We start from the raw sequence: 20,136 nt of genomic DNA on the forward strand, positions 1-20,136 counted from the left end.
GCCCCGCCCGCCCCGGGCCCCGGGGAGGCCGCGCTGGGGCCCGGCTCAAGGCTGCTCTCCTCTGCTGGTGCCCGGGACCCCGCGTTGAGGGTCACAGCTTAAAAAAACCCCCGTAGTTTAAAAGTGTCAGGTGCTGTTGGGGTTATCCCGCCTCACAGAGAAAGGCTAATCGGACGCGCAAAGTGTTTCACACGTTCAGCTGGAGCGGCCTCCGTACCGGCCTTTGCAATGAGGAGTTTTGTTCTCCCCGAGTTGCAAACGCGCGTCTGTTTCTTCCGCGTTTCTCCCAGTGTAACTCACTACTGGCACCAACGGTAAAGGGTAAGCAACGTGCAGGATCACTCAATCCCTACAAGGCTGGACAAATTTAACAGAATTGTGAAATTACCTCTCCCTTTCCTTCCCCAAATGAATTTAGCCTACTCTTTAACTAGAGAGAAAACATTGTTACTACTTTATAAGTACAAACGACTGCGCAACTGACCGTGGTTCGTTTAGTTGCGCTCTAGGACAAGGAAAACTGTCGAAACCGAATCTTTTCATGTAGACCGGCAAGTTCTGAAAAATACTTGTAAGTATTTGGGTATTTTTAGGGCTACAGCTACAATGGGGTACTTCAAATTAGACGTTCACATTCGTCAGAAGGATACACCTGACAACAGCTGCAAAAGGCAGCAGAAGTGCAAGACATGGTCTGAAGGCCTCCAACTTGCTTAAGATACTGACAAAATGCCACAGTTCCCAAGCATAGGGTCTCACAGAAGCTACCAGGGAGCCTAACGTCAGAAGGCTCCACAAGAAGAAAGCTGAGAAGACTGGGCTTACAGAAACACAAGCAAGCAGAGGACCTGTAGAGAGTAGATTAGTCACTTAGTAATTTTGGATTTAAACAAAAAAAAAAAAAAAAAAAAAGTCCTATCTTTATCAAGAAATCACAAGTAAAGGCAACAACCTTCTTGATAACAGAAAACCAGAAGTGTTAAAGGAATTATTACATTCTAGTTTAGTGCTACATATTTAATAGAATTTACCTCTCAACAGATCCTCCTGAACCAGTGTAGCATTATCGTCTCTAGTGCAGTGGGAAATTCAAAGAGAGTAATGCACAAATTAGTATCTGGTTCAATCGTTTGCTAACAGCTCACACCCTCAGGCTAGCCCTGCCTCAGGGCAGAGAGTAAACAAGTGAGAAATACATGGATGACAGAGAAGATGCTTCCTTTGTGTGCTGTCTCAAATTCATTCAAAGCAATGACAGATGAGAACAAAGCAAAGGAAGTAAGTCTGAGGAGAAATTAAGACGGCAGGATGCATGCTTTTAAAAAAACCCAAACCCAACAAACCTGTAAAAGTATACGAAAGATTGAGGCTTTTGAGAGAACTTGTCTTAGTATGTACAGCCTCTCTTAAGTGCCGAATGGGGAAGCACCTTAGAGGCTCCAGTGAGGGGGCAAGGCAGGGGGAACTGGGTAAAAACCTGGAAGTGTGTTTCAGTACTTTTTGACTGGCATCCCATTTCATATTTATCTACTGAGATGGAAATAGGGGAAAAAATGAAAAAATAACTGAAAATCTCATGAAAGCAAGAAGCAGAAGGGAACACAACTTTTTTTCCGAGTCAGTTATATAAAGGACTCCAAATTTACAATTAAAATTTCTAAATCCATCTGAAGTTTCACATATTTGCATCAGATCACTGGTCTTAACTCCAGTTGTTACCAGAATATCAGGGGAGGTAGCAATGCTCCTTACTTAGAGGCAGGACACCCAAAAATGACCCTGCAGCCAGCACAACTAACACAGAAACCTGGCATGTTTATTGCCAATGCCTAAGGTTCCTCTGTTCCCTACTACCTTTCTGCAAAGGTAACAGGACCTACAGGATGTACTATGTTAATTTTAATCTAGTATATCCTGAACTTTAAACAAGTAAACTAACTGAAAACTCCAATTACCCTTTACAAAATACATTTTAAGACAGCTCATGACTTAAATAAATTTCCTTAATGCCCTGCAAAGCTGCATACATGCCATCTGCATATACAAAATTGTTACTTTTAATTCAGAATTACCAAAACCAAGAGCTCAACAAAGTTCATGTGCAGTGTGTGACAGCAGCTGCATTTAGTACAAAGAAAACTGGAAACTACACTATACCTTGCCTTTTTGTAAGAGAAGCAAAGTTTTTTAGCTCATCTTTTCTTAGCTGAAACACATTCCTGGAAGTGTATAAATTTTTACTTTTTCATTTGAATGCATGGAAACTTTTTAAAAACCAATCTCAAGAATTTAAGTAAAGTGTTCATGTGATTGCTTAGTATTTAAATACATGTTGACTCTCAAAATGTTTGCTCAGGTTCTTACCAGAACAAATTGATTCTCATGCTACTTCTACTGAGGCAGCTCAGCTAAAACCAGTTTTTATTATTAAACAGGAAAAAGAAAGAGACAAATTTGTAACTCATTTTATTTGTGTCTGAAAATCATGACAGTACTGCCAAGGGTCTTTGTTGCTATTGGGTGCATTACAAGCAGTAAACCCACTTGATGAGAGCTGGGATTTCACATGTAGAGATTTTTTGTACTTAGAATGGGAGCGAAGCTACTGAGTCCTCCCTACTAGATTGGGAAGGCTAAAATGCCACAAAGGTAAAGTATACTGACAAAAGAAGGAACTGTAACATCCACTATGATTTCACTCAGTATTCAAGATTGCAGAAATGCCCCATGCCTCCAAGTTTATGCTAAACAAAAGATATTACATGAATTAATTAGAAATGACAATGATTCTCAAATGAAGTTCACCCCAGTCACAACTTCAAAGAAAAAAATCCTGGTGGTAGTAAACTTTCCTAAAACAATGAAGCTGTAGAGCCTGTTGTTTGGCAGAACTAGGATCTCTTGAGACTGAAGTGAGTACGATGGAATTACAAAGACATTCTTTTATCCATTCACAAATCTCTTCCTAAAGAACAGCTCTTTGAAAACAGGAAGCCACTCTCTGCTTGATGATTCAAACTTCTGAAAATAAATGGCTTTGGAGGTTATTTAAAACAAACAAACAAACAAACAAACCCCCCAAAACCCCAAAACACAGAAAACACAGCAAAATCCACATTTATATGTTGTTTGAAGCCCGGATATTGAAACACTGTGAACAAAATCAAGACTATGAAATGACTTTGCTTATAATAAGTTCGAGACTCAGAATGTAAAGTTTTCCACAAATGTAAGTATCATTCCAAGTTTACTTTATAAAATGGAAAAGGTAGATGAGGTTTTAGAAGTCTTCAAGTTGTTCATAAGCCTTTGAAAGAAAAGCATAATGTGCTTGAGATCCAGAAAAAAATTTAATAACTAATTTAATAACTCTGGTACTCTAATACTACCTTAGAGAACAACTTACAACTGCATTTCGCTATAATTAATCAACTTTTTATTTGTCTTTATTCTCGTCCCCACACACAGGCAAAATAAAAGCAGTAAATTGAAATATAGCCTAATGCTGTTGGGACAGCAGTTGAAAATTGAACAAAAAGCTTTCTGTCTACACTTGGCTGCATCATCAGATTACAGTTTAAAAAGTGCTACATAGCTGTACATAGACTATTTTTGACCATTCACATCTAGTGTAACTTTCTACTGTTGATATGTCTTAAACTGAAGTCTATTTAGAACTAGTACAGTATTGTGGCCAAATTTCTCTCCAACTAAGCTATTTTCAAAACTGGCAAAGATTAGAAAACTCAGGGAAAAAAAACTCATGAAGTTTGATTCATCCAGTTTGTTTACAGCATTTTAAAAGAAGAAAAATTCTCATCTTTACTGTTCACCTGTAAGAAAACTGCAATTCTACTTACAACAGTTTAATCCCAATTTCAAACTCCTGCCACCTTTAATTTCTAGCATCAGAGAATCAGTACATCTTATGAAAGAAATGTAATATCTAACTCCATGATACTTTTCCAGAATTTAAGTCTCTTATGCAGGAGAGCAGTAGTAGTTTGAGCATACACTTAGTTCATTTGGACATCTGAAAACATCTTGCAATGTCTCAAAATAGTCTTCCAAGTTAGGCAAGTAACATTCATTTCACAGAATAATTTGAGAAGGAAAAAGAGCACTAGGATAAGGTAAGGTATAAGAGAAATTTATACTGCAAGGAAAGAGTCCTAATATGAAGAGTGCAATTCCATTAAATAATACTTGTGTATTTCAGGATATAAATACTACTTTTTCCATAGAAGGCTCAGACTTTAAATACTGACATATACCAGTTTCAGATTAGAGAGGAAATAAAGCAGTGTGCACTGCAAGCATAAGCTAACTTTACAAGCAGTAATACATGTGCATTAACACCAAATTTGCAAAAATGCCTGTATTAATTCTCAAAATGTGAGTTATGCATGTTTTCATCCAAAGCTTTAGGAGAAGTGTTCTGTTTCTGTACAAGTAGTTCAAGCGTGAACTTCTTAAACATTGGTACATAACAAAATTGTCTTGAAGATACGTAAAAGTTTGTTCAAAAATCTCAGCAGACAGGATTCTTTTCTAGAATTGGTAACTGCTTACATAATTCCAATTCCCATGGGGAACTGGATGTTCAGTTCCTCAGTGGTAACAGCTTTTTACACCACAATTATTTAGACACGAAAAGAATTCTTATGTGTTTTTCTTTGCACTTCATCATTTAATTAGCAACATTTTGTCAAGCATCTTCCCGTTACAACTGGGACACTGCTCCCTTGAAGCTTGCCTAAATTTTCAAGAATACCGGAGTTTGGGTGTTACGTGGGTTACAATGTGCTGGCTTTACAATTCTGACATTAGTTCTAAAGATGGGGGAGGGGGAAACATACTTCCCTTCTTTAGAATAATCTTCATATGCTAAAGCCTAGAGATTCTGAAAATTTTACTTCCTCAGGGTTTGATCCAACTGAGTACCTCTAATGCTGAGGAACAGAACAGCCAAGAATGCTTCAGTACAGAGCTTTTCAGGACAAAGCCTGACCTTCTCTGTCAATAGTACTCTTTGACTGGACACCAAGACCCCAGACCAAAGCCCCTTCTCTGATGTTGTCAAAGAATTTTCTCTCACTCCCACCCAATGCCATCTGTACAGCTGCCTGGAAAAGAAACATATTAAAAAAACCAGTAAAAGGACAACCAGGACATAAATGTGTTACAAGACCTGAATAATGAGAGGTTGGAAATGAAGGGAAGAAAAATTCAGATTAGCTCACCAAAGAAGGCAGGTACCTAGTGAGATAAGAACTAGGACACCTAGTGCTCCAGTCTCCTCTACTCTGGGGACCAAGCAGGATGGGGATCATCATATCTTATGGTTTCTAATGATAAATGAAAAGGAATTTCAGTCTTAAATCTAGCTCTGCACAGTAGAAGTATATTACCTCCATTAAACAATGGTGTTGGACTGATGAAACTACCAGCAGGAAGGATCTTACTTCACTGTGGGCAACATAAACTATTTCAAAGCTTACCAGTATTAGCTAACCTAGCCTGATTGAACTTGCGAGAATGAATTAGAGAACAAGCTCTCTGATAACTCTCTGCCAGAGAAACAGGAGGTACCAAGTATTTGGGTGTGACATTAATTTTCAGCAGCACAGCCACGATCAGGAAATCATCTACAGTCCATGCATTCCACTTCTCAGTCCAACACTATTAACAGGTATTTCAAGTCTGAAAAACTCTACACTCAACACTGCAAGAATGCTTTTCTGCAGATTTCCTTAAAACCAACCAAATAAGGCTTGGTCATGCAGAAATCATGCAGAAGAATCATGCAGAAAAATCATATTGTCTCCCAAGATAATTTTTTTTTGCTAGACTAAGTAAATTTTAACAATTAATTCTCCCTGGAAAGAAAGAAAATAGCAGGCAACATATTTTCAGGTTTCCAAAACAGCCACTGATAGTCTAACCTTTGAAGACAGGTATTTTTCTGTTAGACTTTTCGTTTTGTTAGATCTTGGAATATTCCAAGTCCAGAAATAAGTGGAATTTCATTCAGTCAGAAATTCATTCACACTAACACATGGTATACTATTAGAAAAAATATCTGTGGCGTGTATTTGTCAGAAAAAGTCGTAAGTGTTCCTCTTCATCCTAAGATGTATGAATCTGCACTGTGCAAGAGATTTAAAAATCAGTATTTACTAGCACTACTAAAACACAAAACATTCAAGTAGTATAACTGTAATGCAAGCCCTTGCATGGCAATCCAAATTTATTGAACTACTGATGCTAAGTCATACAAAATTGCACCACTTTAATTAAGGCTTTTAGTTTACATTTGGCCACCTCAAAGCAGTTGTAACATTAGGTTGGTCAATTTAAATACTGTGGCTCCCTGTTGGATATACACACAATCTTTACACCCAAACGTTAATGCATACAAAGCAACAAGGCATTGTTAAATAAATCAGCGAAAGTTAATTACTGCAACTTAGGCCCTGTGACCAATTACACATGATTAAAATTACTTCCCACATTCACATCCACAGTACTCTTCCACCATTTAACATCTCAACCAAAACGTTACACATGTAAAACAATCACTAACAGGCAAAAGTACTAAACCTGTATATTTGGTATTGCAAATACACTTATGCATGAGCAAGCAAGGGAATTCACAGTGAGAATCTACAGCTGCAGAAGCCCGAAAATGATTTACAAAAAATTGTTAAATCATTAAAAAATTGTTTTAAAATATACACTTCTTGTTGTAGACCCCCACTGTACACACAACTATAAACATTGTTCCCTATGTAAACAAGGAAAAGGAAACATACAATAAAAGGTTGAAAAGTCTGGACATTTCCTTCCCAACAGATATTAAAGGCCATGTCTTTAGTCAGACGTTATACTGAAAGGACTCTTAAAGACTAGTTCACTGTCTCCACAGGTTTTTCCTAAAATTAAAAAACTATATAGCCGTTGTGTTAATCAAAGCGCTTTTGTACAATACGATGATGATGATCCTGTATTTCTTTAAAAAAGTTACAATAAGCTACAAATACCGATGAAGCAAAGTTATCTGGAGTAGTCTATATAGGAGCTCTTTGGACTTTCTTTTATTATGCTAAAATAGTGGTGCTTTTAGGATTTACATTATTGTACTCTCCAATAGAAAGTGGGGATTGTTGAAGTATACAGTACACAGTTTTCATACATGTACAACATTGGTGGATGAACAATGTCTCTTATCAGTAATACTGGATGTAGGCTCTGGTTTTACCAGTTGCATACATAGAATATTTAGAAGTAAAAATCTCTCATGACACTGGAAAGTGATAGAATGTGCAAACTGATGTAGCTTTCATCCATTTCTTAAAGGGTACCACCACAGGAAAGTCCATTTAAGATGTTGGTAGGTTTAATAAAGTTGGAATGCTGGCACTGTTGAATTGGGCAACAGTTCTTCAGACCTGTAGCAACAAAACAAGGGGTTAGTATTAGTAACAACTATTTATCCTTGCTCTTTACTTAAAACAGCTACAGCAGGAACTAGCAAAGTTCTTGACAAACAGAAAACAACCTTAACACTTCTCTAATAATACACTTTCTACTGTGTACATACAAATAACAGACTATCTCAATTATTATCCTAACTGGATTAGGATACATAGAGGAATCCAGGCTGCACTGTGGAAGTAGTATTTGATTGGTGGGACTAGTTTTGCTTACAGCATGACAGTTGCCATGGCTTTAACAACAAACACAGTTGAAGGATCAAAGCTCCTGAATCAAAAGTCCTGTTAAGGAAACGGAACAACCATTTCTGCCACCCTCAGCTAATGCTTTTGGAACCATCTTAGTTTTACTTTTAACTGATCTAAGTAGTTCAATTTGAGGAAGTTTGAATATACCAAAAAAAGAGTTACATATGGCGCTACCTGATTATTAATAAAAGCTTATGATTTCTGACAGTGAGATGTCCTACTAGGACCCTTCAGTATATCAGATAGGTCTACTGATGACAAAATAATGGATCATAGTACTGAAGTAACTGCACCACTGTATGTTCAATAAAACTGAAGGAAAGGGAGGTAACAGGCAACTTTGATGATGTCAGGTCAATCACGACAGACCTCTGCCCATACTAAGGCTTGGAGATGGAAAGAGGGAAACAACCTACTCAGAAAAAAAAAAAAAAAAAAAAAAGCAGAAAAAAATCCATGCCTCCTGACTAACTTCTGGAAAGGCTTGCTTTAAGAGCAGGCTGGAGCTTGCTTGATCTTTCAGCAGCATTCTTTGAGCACAGATTAAGTCATGTAGAAATTTATCCAACTGCAAAACAAGTAAGAAATTGATCCAGTGACCAATAGCTCCAGGTCAAATATTTGGAGTGTTACAATGATCACTTTGCCTTTCTCATCCAAACATACTAATCACAATTCAATTCAAAATATCCACACAGTCTCAAGGACAGAAGCTAAATTCCTATGACATCACAAAAGCATATGCAGGAGTTCAAAGCAGAAAGAGACACCAGCATGCAAACTACAATATTGTACTGTGTGCATTCCAGATAACTGAGCTCTTGCAGTCTATTCTATCAGGCTTTAAAAGACAAAAACATGTTTCCAAAAGCTTTGAAGTATAGGAGGAAACACTGTTAATTTGAGCTCTATCAACACCTTAAAGCTTGAAAAAAACCCCAGACTAGTGTTAACAGTGTATCTTGCACATGTTTATAGTTCTGACTTTGAAACAGCAAAATAAAGACCAAAAACATTTATATGCTAATGTAAATCAATAATTTTCAATGCTGTTCTCCATCAACAGCTACCACAGCTGTTTAGGGTTTTTTTAGTTGTTGTTTTGTTTGTTTTTCAAAGCCATAATGCACAGAAAAATTTAAAACATTTACCTGGCTCAGAGCTACAGTACAGCTATGCATTAAAGTAGCTGACATGATGACTTTTTGCGTGCTTTTCCAGGCACCGGAGTTTTTCTGTTAATTTGTCGCACAAGGTCATAAAAGATCTGAAAATATAAAAATCAGTTGATTATGGATTTTAGGAGGCTTCTCTTATAACCTTAAGCCTTGAATCTTCACACATAATGCACTCACATACTCAAGAACCCCTGAAAATATTTAGTTACCACAAAGCTATTAAGTTCAATTGTATACTTGGTTAATAACTGGTGGTGTTTTTTCTTGCTTAAGATAATTGTCTGCCAAGAGTTCTACACTTTCAGTGAAGCAAACTGGAAAGGCATCTATAACCCGCAGCTATTTAATCTCTGGGTCAAACTCATCTGAACTCACATGAAAAATGCCACAGTGATCAACTACTCTATGGTATTACTTTGCAGTTTAGCACTGAGGTCAAGAAACAGGTCACAGCTTTCTTCTAACTCAAATCACTCTTAGGATATTCTTTTAAAGAAAGTTCTAGTAAGTTTTTACTACACATTTTTCATGGTAACTCACTACATACTCAGTAATAGTCTCTTGTATTTGAGTGAGATCATGCTTTTCAAGATACTTTCAAAATACTGAAGTATAAAGAATTAATTCTGCCTCTCTAAACCTACAGCATGATAGAAGCATAAAATTTCCCAGAAAAGTAACTCATTTATGAGACTCTCACACTAAGTCTCGTAGAATTCTAAAGAGAACATGATTTTTTTGAAAGGCTAATTTAAAACAAATCAACATACTACAGTTCAACAGCATCTGTTTCATTCATAATTGACATTGCTCCAATTACTTCTGCATCTCCTAAACTAAGGAAGCCCTCATACCAGAGCCATCCTGGCACCTTCCTAAGCACTGGCTGCAAAGCAGCAAATGTTCCAACAAGGGCTTATAGTATTTGCTGGAAGTTCTAGTTTATTGAACATATGACTTTTATACAGTTATGGTGATTAATTTGAATTTTAAAAAAAGTCAATGGCTTCCAGAAATTCCCAACTAATTAAACACATATTACTTATTTTAAAGATCAGCTGTGCTAAAACCCCCATACTGTTTTCATTATTTGCAAGTCTTGCACAGAGGCCCTTTCAACTTGACTGATGTTGCCAACAATGTTTTCCAGATGACCTAATGAACTGTAGGATTTATCATAAAATTCAAGCTGTTCCAGAAATGTAAATACTAACACAGCTTCTTTTTCTAAAATTTTTGTATCCCTTTCTTTATGCTGGCACCCCTCACTGGAAAAAAAGGCATGCATTATGGCAAGTCCCCAAAATGCATGCATTTGATCAATTGTCTAGCTCCTGTTAAATAAACAAGTAGATATATAGTAGAGAGGCTTTTGCATCCCTTTTACTTCACAGTAATTTTAGCAGCTAATTCGAACAAAACTTATAGTTTTTCAACTTATCATCTCAAATAGTGTTAACACCAAATAAACAGTTTTAATGACTTAACTTTCTTAAAGGTCTTTAAAAAAGTAAGTCTAGCAGTACTATCTCAATTGATAGAGATTGTATCAACTAGGGAATGGACCATAAGAGAAATATTTATCCCAAATTCATACGAAGATAATTTGAAAATTACATTAATTACAATAAAATCAGTATAACTTGGAAAAAATCCCACATCAAAGCTAAATACATCCCTTAACATAACCATCTCACAACAGCAGGAACAGTTTTGCCCATTATAGTGAATATTATTCATGATTAGTTTTTTCCTTGACAAACAGTAAATGTTTGGTTATCAGAACAGTGTCTCTTTCTTCTCCCCCTGACACCTCTCCCCACCAAAGGTAAAATGCCTTACCTCGTTAACATTTATCTTTGATTTTGCAGAAGACTCTAAGAACGCACAGTTATTCCATTGCCTTGCTAGGTTCTGACCTTGTTCCTTTCCCACAACTCTTTCATCTTCCAAGTCACACTTATTGCCAACCAGAATCATAGGCACCTAAAAAACCATTCAATGACAGCAAAGAAACAATTAACATTTTAGAATGGCACAATGTAAATGCACACCTAAAAGCCATCTGAATCCTTAGAGGATCCTGATTTTCAGAATAATCAAGCTCTAGTATAAGTGTAATTTAAGTTTACAGCTCTGTGATATTTCAATCTTCAAATGAAAGTGACTGCATTTTGGCCAGCTTTTGGCAGGGCAATAGGGGGAATGGTTTGAGGATTCAGTATGCCGCCAATTGAGCAAATTTCATGTTTTTTTAGATGACTTAATGAGATTTCATTTTTATATGTTTAAGGCATCAAGAAGTCTACTGAAGAGTCTACCAAATGATTCTTACAAATTCCGAAATCCTGGAAACAGTGTCCTGTACTGGGTAGCATGATGAAGGACGCTAAAGCTCCTCTCACCATTCCTCTACTCTCAGCATATCAGTACACCTTTCAAGAGCACTCAGTGCACACACTTCTTATTAGCAAACTACAGCACACAGAGAAAAGAAACATGCTACCTTACCAGCATTCCCAACTACAGAAAACGCTGAACTGACCTTTGCAACAAGAAAATGCCATCATCTATTCTTTTTTCTCCTTCTTTTCTTTTACTAATGTGACATAGCTAAACTCTTCATGTATTCAAGTGTTGAAAAAAGGTTTACAATATTTAGACCATTTAATTTTCCCCCACCAAGAAAGCAAGTCATGCCTAAGCTTTGGCGTAAGAGAAACTTTTTCTGTGAATTCTGATGGAAACTAAAGTTGCAACTGGAAGCTTATCTTTTTCCTGATACTATGAAATGCCTTTCAAGGCTGAGGGGTGTCTTCTAAAAAAATAACGTTATAAGGAAATACTACCAAAATGATACTAATCAGCATAAATAGACCACATAAAGTAAGATTTTAAATATCACATTTACCTTGATTTTATTGTACAAAACTAATTTCACAGTAAACAAGGCTATAACTTGGTAGGTTGTGGATGAGAAAGGTCCATGTAACTTAAATACTAACCTTTTGAGATACCTTTGTGATAATGGGTAATAAATTGTTCCAAGAAGAAATCTGCTGAACATAGGCAAGACTTGCAAATGCTTATGGTCAAGGTGATTTGTTTTAAAAAAGTCTTAATGCACTTCCCTGAAACTGAAATGGTTTATATATTCTGTGTCTGCTGACAGCAGAAGCACATATATATACATGCAGTAAGGAAGGTATCAAAGTTTGCATAAACAGTTTAAATGAGATGATCATGCTTAAAAACTGTTCATAGCTTATTTTTTTCTTCAAGAAGGGAGTTTTTCCTGCCTGAAGGCTACAAGGTGTTGCTGTTAAAAACTCACTGCTATTTTCACAGTTGAAATACCTCTTTCCTTTATTAGGGGACCAAGCATTCACTTCCTCCAACTGTTGTAAGGTTTTTTTCATCATTTATAAAATACAATGTTTTAGCCTCACTTTATAGCTTTAATAATGCTAAGAGATGCATAATAATAGAAATTGTGTGGAAATAGGATGACCGAACTTAACTGCAAGCAGACAAGACAAAATATAAAAGCTACATAACACAAAGTTTAAAGGTTACAACTTAAAATTTTATGCTTTTAAAATACCATAAACAGTAGGGATATTGAGGAGAAAATTAAACTCTAAGTGATTTTAAAACTTCACTGATAGTGATTAAGGCAACAATAGTTGCTTTAGAAACGTTTGCTGCAGTCTAATGAATAAAGTTATTTCCAGTGTCAATTAAAGTATTTTAAAGAAAGAGAATTCTCTATATAACACATGACACGTTACAATTTCTCCAGTTTACCTTAAGAGTTGCATTTCTGTACTATGCATCTTCTGGTTCATACGTTTCAACTTAAAACTTGGAGGCCACCTGACCACAGTGTATACACCACAACATGCTAATGAAAACTCTAAGTATTAAGAATTTTTAGAGATCTTACATCATCAGTGTCTTTGACTCGAAGAATCTGTTCTCTTAGATCCTGTAAATCATTAAATGTGGACTGAGCTGTGATGGAATATACTAATGCAAAACCTTGTCCATTTTTCATGTATAGATCTCTCATCGCTGTAAACTGTTCCTGTAATTAAAAAATGAAACAGATGTTGCATTCAATTTGCATTTTCCTTGCACAAACTGCTATAAACTTCAGGTCACAAATGGATCACAAGTACAGTGCATTTGTATTGCCTCCCTTTCCTGTTAAACTGACTAGTGTTTTGTTATTTGACTATAAGCACTACAGCAAACAGACCTGCTAATAAAGAAATCTCAAGTTTGGAACACTATCTGGTGTGGCTGAGCAACATCTAGATATTGCCAACAGCCACAAATCCTGGGGAAAAAAGGTCGGAGAAACTAGAGTAATTTCACTGGAGAGAAGTACAGCGGAAGGTACACTGTAATCTGTAGATCACAGAAGTTAAAACTCCTCCTGAATATCTCCTAACATAGCAGCATTTTCTCCGTATCTTGATAGTTCCTTTAAATGGATCATAAAGTAAATGCATCCCTTTTCGGATTCAATTTTGTAGTCTAGGCAATTTCCTATGTTAAATTCTACATTAATTTTCAAGGAGATGGACTAGAGGATGAAGACACTCAATAGACTTGTCACATTTCCTTGACTTCAGTGACAACTATGATATTGCATATAAAGACTTGCTGGTGCACTCTTACCAATATGACTGTAGAACAGCATTTGCCTCTTTCACCTTGGTGACTTGGCTATCTGGTGCCTGATCAATCACTCCCTGTCCCTTGCTGTATGTCAGATGAAAAGTGCAATTTATTTCTAGAAAACAGCTGCTCCATCTTACTGTATATTTACAGAGTATTAATCTAATAGGGAATTGAAATAAGTTATTATTGGACCATATTACTACCACAGTTCAGAGAACACATGTTGAACTCCAAGAGTCTTGAGCTTAAACTCACTGGAATCAATAAAGGAAATTACTGATTTCAATAATTTTGGAACTAGTCAGAGAAAAACCTGACCAATATGCAAAGGGTCAGCATAACCTTTGTGCTTTGAGCTCCTATAAGCTGACTGAAGCAATACTATTTTTATCCCAATGTCACAGTACATCTCACACACAAAAGAAAAAGGACATCAGAAGAAAGCACATTCTCTACAGCAACAGAAATCAAATCTCAGTAGCCAGTGGGCCTTAATTTTTTTCTGGGCAACAAACTTAAAACAAGAGCACAATCTCTTTTCAAATGTTCTATTTCTTTCCCCTGTTACAGAATATGAGCTCATGGGAAAACCTGCAATTAATTTTCTGCTGCAATACTCAAGTTTTTTTAAAATACATTGTACATCAGTATTTAGGAAAGTTGTTTTTTACGTACCGTTCCTGCAGTATCTAAGATTTCAAGCATACACTGTTGCGCATCTACTTCGACTTGCTGTCAAGAGAGAAAGATGTGGTTGTAACTTTTCCCCTTGCAACACTCTCCTCCAAAGACATCACAAATTGTGTGATTTTTATAAGCAAATTCATAATGCATAAAGCAACATAATGGCTTAAGAAGTTTGTATGGATATACACTTTGAAAACAGCAGGAAGAAGCCTTTCAAAGAGCCCCAGTGACATTTTCAAATGCAGTGTCAGCAGCCAAGTACCACTTTGCAAAATGATTAGGGATTTTTGATTATTTAAAAGGAGGCTGCTAAATTTGTAATGATGGTTATCAGCAACTAGCACAACTAATTTTCCCTTGTTTCAGGGATCATCAGAGATTGAAAGAAAAGTACAAGTAAAGCCAGAAAACTGGATTGGCATACTAAGGCTCATTTAATTGTAATGTACATCAACAAGAGAGTAAGTAATACACAGCAAACAAGTAAACAACCACTAGAAGTGGTGTCCCCTAAATAAGCCTTTAGGAACACTAATTAGAAAATTTATCCAGCTTAGAAAAGTTTGCAAAAAAATGGCAGGTTTAAGAAGACAGAACAATTTCTGTATCCATTCCAGAGTTCCTTTATCTAGTGGAAATACCTCAAAGAAATGGCCCTGAGGGAAGCAAAGGACATGGAAGTGCCCTCAAGCTGTTTCAAGCAGACTACCCACATTAAAAATTTTTTTTCCTTTCAAGCTACTGGTAAACTTCCCTTGTTTCCTTTTGCATGTAAAATTCCTAGTTAACAAATCAGCACTCAAAGAACTTTGTGTCACCTCTTCCCCACTTATGCGCTGTGACTTGTTTAATTTGCAGCTTTTCTTCTGTAACTAGATTTGAGCTTGGGACAGGGAAGGGGAGTATTTCCCCTCCTCTTACACCTCCCTCATGTCTCCTATGGATTGCAATTCCTTAAAAATAAACACTGTTTTAACAGGTATTTTTGTCGAAGTTATTCAGCTAATTAAGCAGGATTTATTCACTTTATGAAGAAATATTTGGGGAGTAAACCAAGACCATAAAGTTTCAAGACTTCAAGCTCAATTATTTAGACAAACAAGTCACATCCTTTCAACTTTAAATATTATAAAATTACATTTAAAATAAATAACATAGAATTTCAGCTGCCAAACCAATACATTTTGAAGTCAAGAAGCAAGTTAGAATTGCAACTAACAGTAAGAAGGTGAAAATGACTACATAAAGTAACTTCAGCAAGACTCAACAATCTGGCTGATTTGAAAAGAAGAATGCCCAGAGCTATTACTAGTTATTTCAGGAACAAACCTGAAAGGAATATTGTAAGATCTTTATTAGCAGCAACGACAAAAAAATGTAGTTAGCAAAAGGCAAAATCCCTTAAGATGGCTTCACTTTTTTAAGCTCCATGGAAACAGTCTTTGGAAAAACTGACCCAGCAAACATCATGACTCTAGTATGACCTAAAGAATGTAAATATATAACAAAGGAAACATTTCACTTAAGATCAGCCTGTGAATGTTTTTTGGAATCATCTACTGGGCCTGACCCAGCAAAGTCCTGCACCAAACACTGGTATATGGTTAAAAATTCCTGCTTCTCTAATACAGAAAAGGTGTCAACACAGAATTTGGTTCTGCTATTGTCTCTTTAGTAAGAGTTCTAACTTTGGCTGGAAGCCCATGTACTTAAGACAGACTCAAGTTTTTCCAACCTACAGTTTATATGAGGTCAAAGAAAAGAGGTATCAAGTTATTATTTTGCTCTCACTAATTCCTCTTCTAGTCAGAAGAGATTCTGGTGACTGTAGGCTGTAACAGTTCTTAATGCATCACCTTTGTTCCAATATAAATGTACTTCAGTGCTGAAAAAGAAGGTCTTGCAGTTTGCCCACTCCCAGCTAGGGTTTGTGCATCTTGCCTCCCTTGTACAGATACCAACATTTTTGTGGCCATGTGATAAGGGTATCAATGCATATGAAAAGTAATTCAGCTAAAAAAGACAGATAGATAAAGAAACTGACACAGCCAAAAACTTCTCTCTTGCACCAAATGGTTAATGGTAGCAGGCTGAATATAAATTATCGTAGTCTGGAATCTTAATTGTGGTCTTAGGTGAAACTGAAGAGTGAGCAATATGGAGATTCAAGATGATGCAAGCAGAATTAGACCTTTCAGCCTGTCATGCTGAAGATAGGAAGAAAGAAACTAACAGGCCACTTGCTGTAAATGCTTGTTCATTTATGATAGGTTTGTGTTAACTTATTAATAAAACAACAACCCATCTAATGGAAGCATATCTAGCTATCATTTAAATTGTTATGAGTACAGTATGATAGATGCCTCCAGTGTTCTAAGGGTATGAATTTGTTCTTAACTATTTTTCTAGTAGCAAAGGAGCTTAGTTACCTCCAAGTCCTAATCTACCTGCAAATACTAATGCAAAAACAAACTAGTAATAAATATTATAAAATTGAAAAGTGGTAGTGTTTTTACATTTTTTTTTCAATCCACGTTCCCAACTCTGACAATGAAATAACCATTATTACTGACTAGCCAGCAAGGTATTTGCTTAAACATTAAAAAGCTAGTCTTGAATTATTCCTTTTAAACAAACTTTAGGAGAACACTGATATTTCAAACTTGTTATCTGGTTTAATACTGCATTATGAGGCATACCCATTTTCAAGCAGTGACTAAAATATTTGACAATATGTACTACAGCTTTAATTTTCTGTAACACTAGAGAGGTCTTTTGCACATACCTTTCTGTAGGAGTCTTCTATCGTAGGATCGTATTTTTCAACAAATATTCCTTGAACAAACTGTACAGTCTGCAATACAAAAGTTCTTGTAGGATTCTCTTGCTTAGTGACAGTTTGTAAACATTGTACACAAATCACTGTTCTAGGTGTATACTCTTATCCATAAAATTTTTAAAGCAAATTAAATTATTGCCATAACTATAATTTTAAGAAACAACAGAAAGTTAGATGTGTATGCCTATTTAACTATTTAACTGTTAGATGAAGCAATGCTACACTTTCCTTTATCCACCGTCACTTGGAGGGTAAGAATTAAAGCACACATTGATTTAAGGTTCGCCTAACTCTTAGAATCAGTATTAGTTTCTAGTTGACCAGGATACCATACGGCTGCACAGCTTTGACGTTTGCATTTAGAACTACTTCATCTTCTGCTACGTATCTGCCAGCACAAGACTTAGTCAAAAAACAACTGCCAGCTTTTACTAGTCTTAACTAGACTCAGTAGGCTGTTCCTGTGTACCGAAGGATGTTTTTAGCACAAGTCAAATGGAACTTAAGACTCAGTGGCCAAGCCAGAGCAGGCACATTCAAATCCAGAAATGCAGCAGTGAGATAAAGAATTCAGAGGTGAACGAAAATGTTCTTTCACAATCTAACATGATTTGTCATTGAAGTTTTTAATGAACTGCTGCACAAGAGAATACTTCTTATCCAAGGAAAGTGAGTAAGCTCTGGAACCTACTTTATGGTAAAGGCGCACAATTAAATGGAAAGATGCAAAGTTCTTAGGTAGGCTGAGAGCATCGTGTTTTGTGAACTTTTTCAATTCTGGTCTAGGTCAGAGTAGACCGTTCAGTAATCATTTAATTGTAAATAAAAGAGCTCATGAATTTTAATCATCTACCTGCCACAGCTATATACCTACTTGCACAGAAAGGATGCAAGAAACACATTAAACTTCCTACCAACATGCAAATCTATATTTCTATCTGCATTAAAAATATTAGTGCTGAAGAGACTGCTATTGAACATTAAGCAAACAGCACCCTGAAGACCTAGAGACAGGACTTACAGGGGCAAGCTAGTTCATATCCCTTGAGAAATTCACAAAGGAGCTTGATTTCCCACAGACTGATGGCTGGTTTATCTGTTGAAGCCAGACATCCTCATAATGCTGTGGCTCGGCACCTCACTGCATGAGACTGATCAAGCACCATCAACCAAACCCATTCGGAAACAGCAGCATGTGAGAATGCACCAATGGATGCAGATGCACCCAGTAAAGGATCTACCTATTCTAGCCATGATGCCTCATTACTAACATTTATATTTATTTGTGCACACTTACATAAAGAAATATACTTTAGTAGAGAGCGTATCAGAGAAGAAATACAATAAGCCTAAAAAACCATACTTGAACTGCCTCGCACTTACCAGAGCAGACTTTCCAACACCTCCAGAACCAAGAACCACTAGCTTGTATTCACGCATGATGCAAGAGATAAATCACCTTCAGTACCTAGAACACACAAAACACCAGTCTGATTAAAACTTAATCTATATGCAGGAAGTACAATCATGACACCACAATCCAGTTCACTAAGCAAGGTTTGATAAAAATTCCTTAGTTAACTTCTTTAATATAGCAGATATTTTCAAACTATCAACACTCAATGCAGCTACAATAAAATGCTGCAAACCATCAGATATAGTACTTCCTCTACCTCATTGCTGGTTCTCCCATGAATATTGAATAAACCCTATGATACTAAAGCTAACAGTTACTATTCGTAAGAAATAATTATCCAAGAGGAGATAGCATGAATTTTATCATTCTGAAACACTTAAGCACTAAACAAAGAATCACAGAGAAAGACTTGTACAAGAAAATTAAAACCTCCCCTTCCCAGCAAACGAACACTTCTTAAAAAGAACAGCAGGATCCCAGAAATCATTTTTCAAAAAAAAAATCCCTTCCCTAGTCTGAAAACCATTTAATGTTCCACTAGATCTCTAACTGCAATTATAATGACTCATTTCATGAGTAAGTGGAAGCAACTAAAATAGTATTTTGAGACTATACCTCTTCTACAAGCTAGATCTGCTGCCATGTTCCACACTAGCTGGTGTGGCTATCTACAGCAAACTATGAGATCTGCTTGCTCATCTTTGTTGGAAACTAACCTGTCAAACCAAAACAAGGCCACAGATTTTGGGACATGTCTTTGGGTCATACTGCTCAAAAACCCAGACCACCTCTTACAGTCCTGCTGGCAACTGAGCTAGCAGGACTGTTACTGCTTCTCCGAGAGGAAGGTCTCAGTTCCTTTCCTGCAGGGACTCTAGCACTTATCAGATTGAGTTACCCATTTTCTCCCCTCTCCACCGCCAAAGAAAGATGAAACCCTCCCCAAGCAATGAATAATCTGTGGGCTGGGGAAAAGGGAAAGTGCAGGGATCCAACACAAGTGTGTGCAAAAGGTAAGCAGGGAGGAAAGTAAGGTAAAAAAGACCGTTCTCATCAGCAGTAATTTGACAGTATCACTGAAATCACAACATCTGTTAGGTATTTAGCACAAAATGCTAAGACGATTTACACAGAACTTAAACCACTATGGTAGAGTCCTGCCTTTGCCATCACTGATTAAATCTACTGATTGTCAGAAGACTGAGAAATCAAGAGACCAGGTCCTATTTCTTCTTGCAAATGCAAAATCTTTCAATTTATCTAAGCTGTCATTCGAAAAAGGAACACAAGGAGAAAGCCTTGAGGAAATAATTGACCTGATGTCCAACAAAGGAGGTGTCTCCACAGACTTCCATTACCAATACATTTTGTGACTCTGGTGATTTTCATACCTAATAGGACATCTTTTCACTCCTGATTTAAAAAACTGTTTCCCTCCCTACATAATTTTTTGCAAACACAGACCATGAGAACCATTCACACCACAAGTTTCATCTATTTGGCACCACGGTAAATGCTGTTAGATCTACAAGTCCATCAATTGTCCAGCCTTTCTATAAACAGGATTGTTTCTAACTGTAC

At 36.6% G+C, this 20,136-nt stretch overlaps 1 protein-coding gene and 1 long non-coding RNA gene across 2 annotated transcripts in view; one reads left to right on the forward strand and one right to left on the reverse strand.

Annotated features, from left to right (window-relative positions):
* Positions 1 to 11: 11 nt before the first annotated feature.
* LOC121659584 lies at positions 12 to 13,100 on the forward strand. The gene is made up of 2 exons (XR_006014377.1): positions 12 to 321; positions 11,217 to 13,100. It is a non-coding gene; the product is annotated as an uncharacterized LOC121659584 (long non-coding RNA).
* RAP1B (RAP1B, member of RAS oncogene family) overlaps positions 2,450 to 20,136 on the reverse strand; it is a 35,166-nt gene continuing 17,479 nt past the window's right edge. The window contains exons 2-8 of the mRNA XM_042017818.1: positions 18,522 to 18,606; positions 17,085 to 17,153; positions 14,288 to 14,344; positions 12,870 to 13,010; positions 10,766 to 10,909; positions 8,897 to 9,012; positions 2,450 to 7,451 (exon numbers count right to left, since the gene is read on the reverse strand). Of these exons, the coding sequence (XP_041873752.1) occupies positions 8,926 to 9,012; positions 10,766 to 10,909; positions 12,870 to 13,010; positions 14,288 to 14,344; positions 17,085 to 17,153; positions 18,522 to 18,578 (555 nt within the window). The 5' untranslated portion in view covers positions 18,579 to 18,606 and the 3' untranslated portion in view covers positions 2,450 to 7,451; positions 8,897 to 8,925. The remainder of the gene's footprint in view (positions 7,452 to 8,896; positions 9,013 to 10,765; positions 10,910 to 12,869; positions 13,011 to 14,287; positions 14,345 to 17,084; positions 17,154 to 18,521; positions 18,607 to 20,136) is intronic.

The sequence above is a fragment of the Corvus kubaryi genome, unplaced genomic scaffold, assembly GCF_017639235.1.
Source record: "Corvus kubaryi isolate FWS band 111438036 unplaced genomic scaffold, C.kubaryi_AGA036_p1.0 137, whole genome shotgun sequence".
NCBI lineage: Eukaryota > Metazoa > Chordata > Aves > Passeriformes > Corvidae > Corvus > Corvus kubaryi.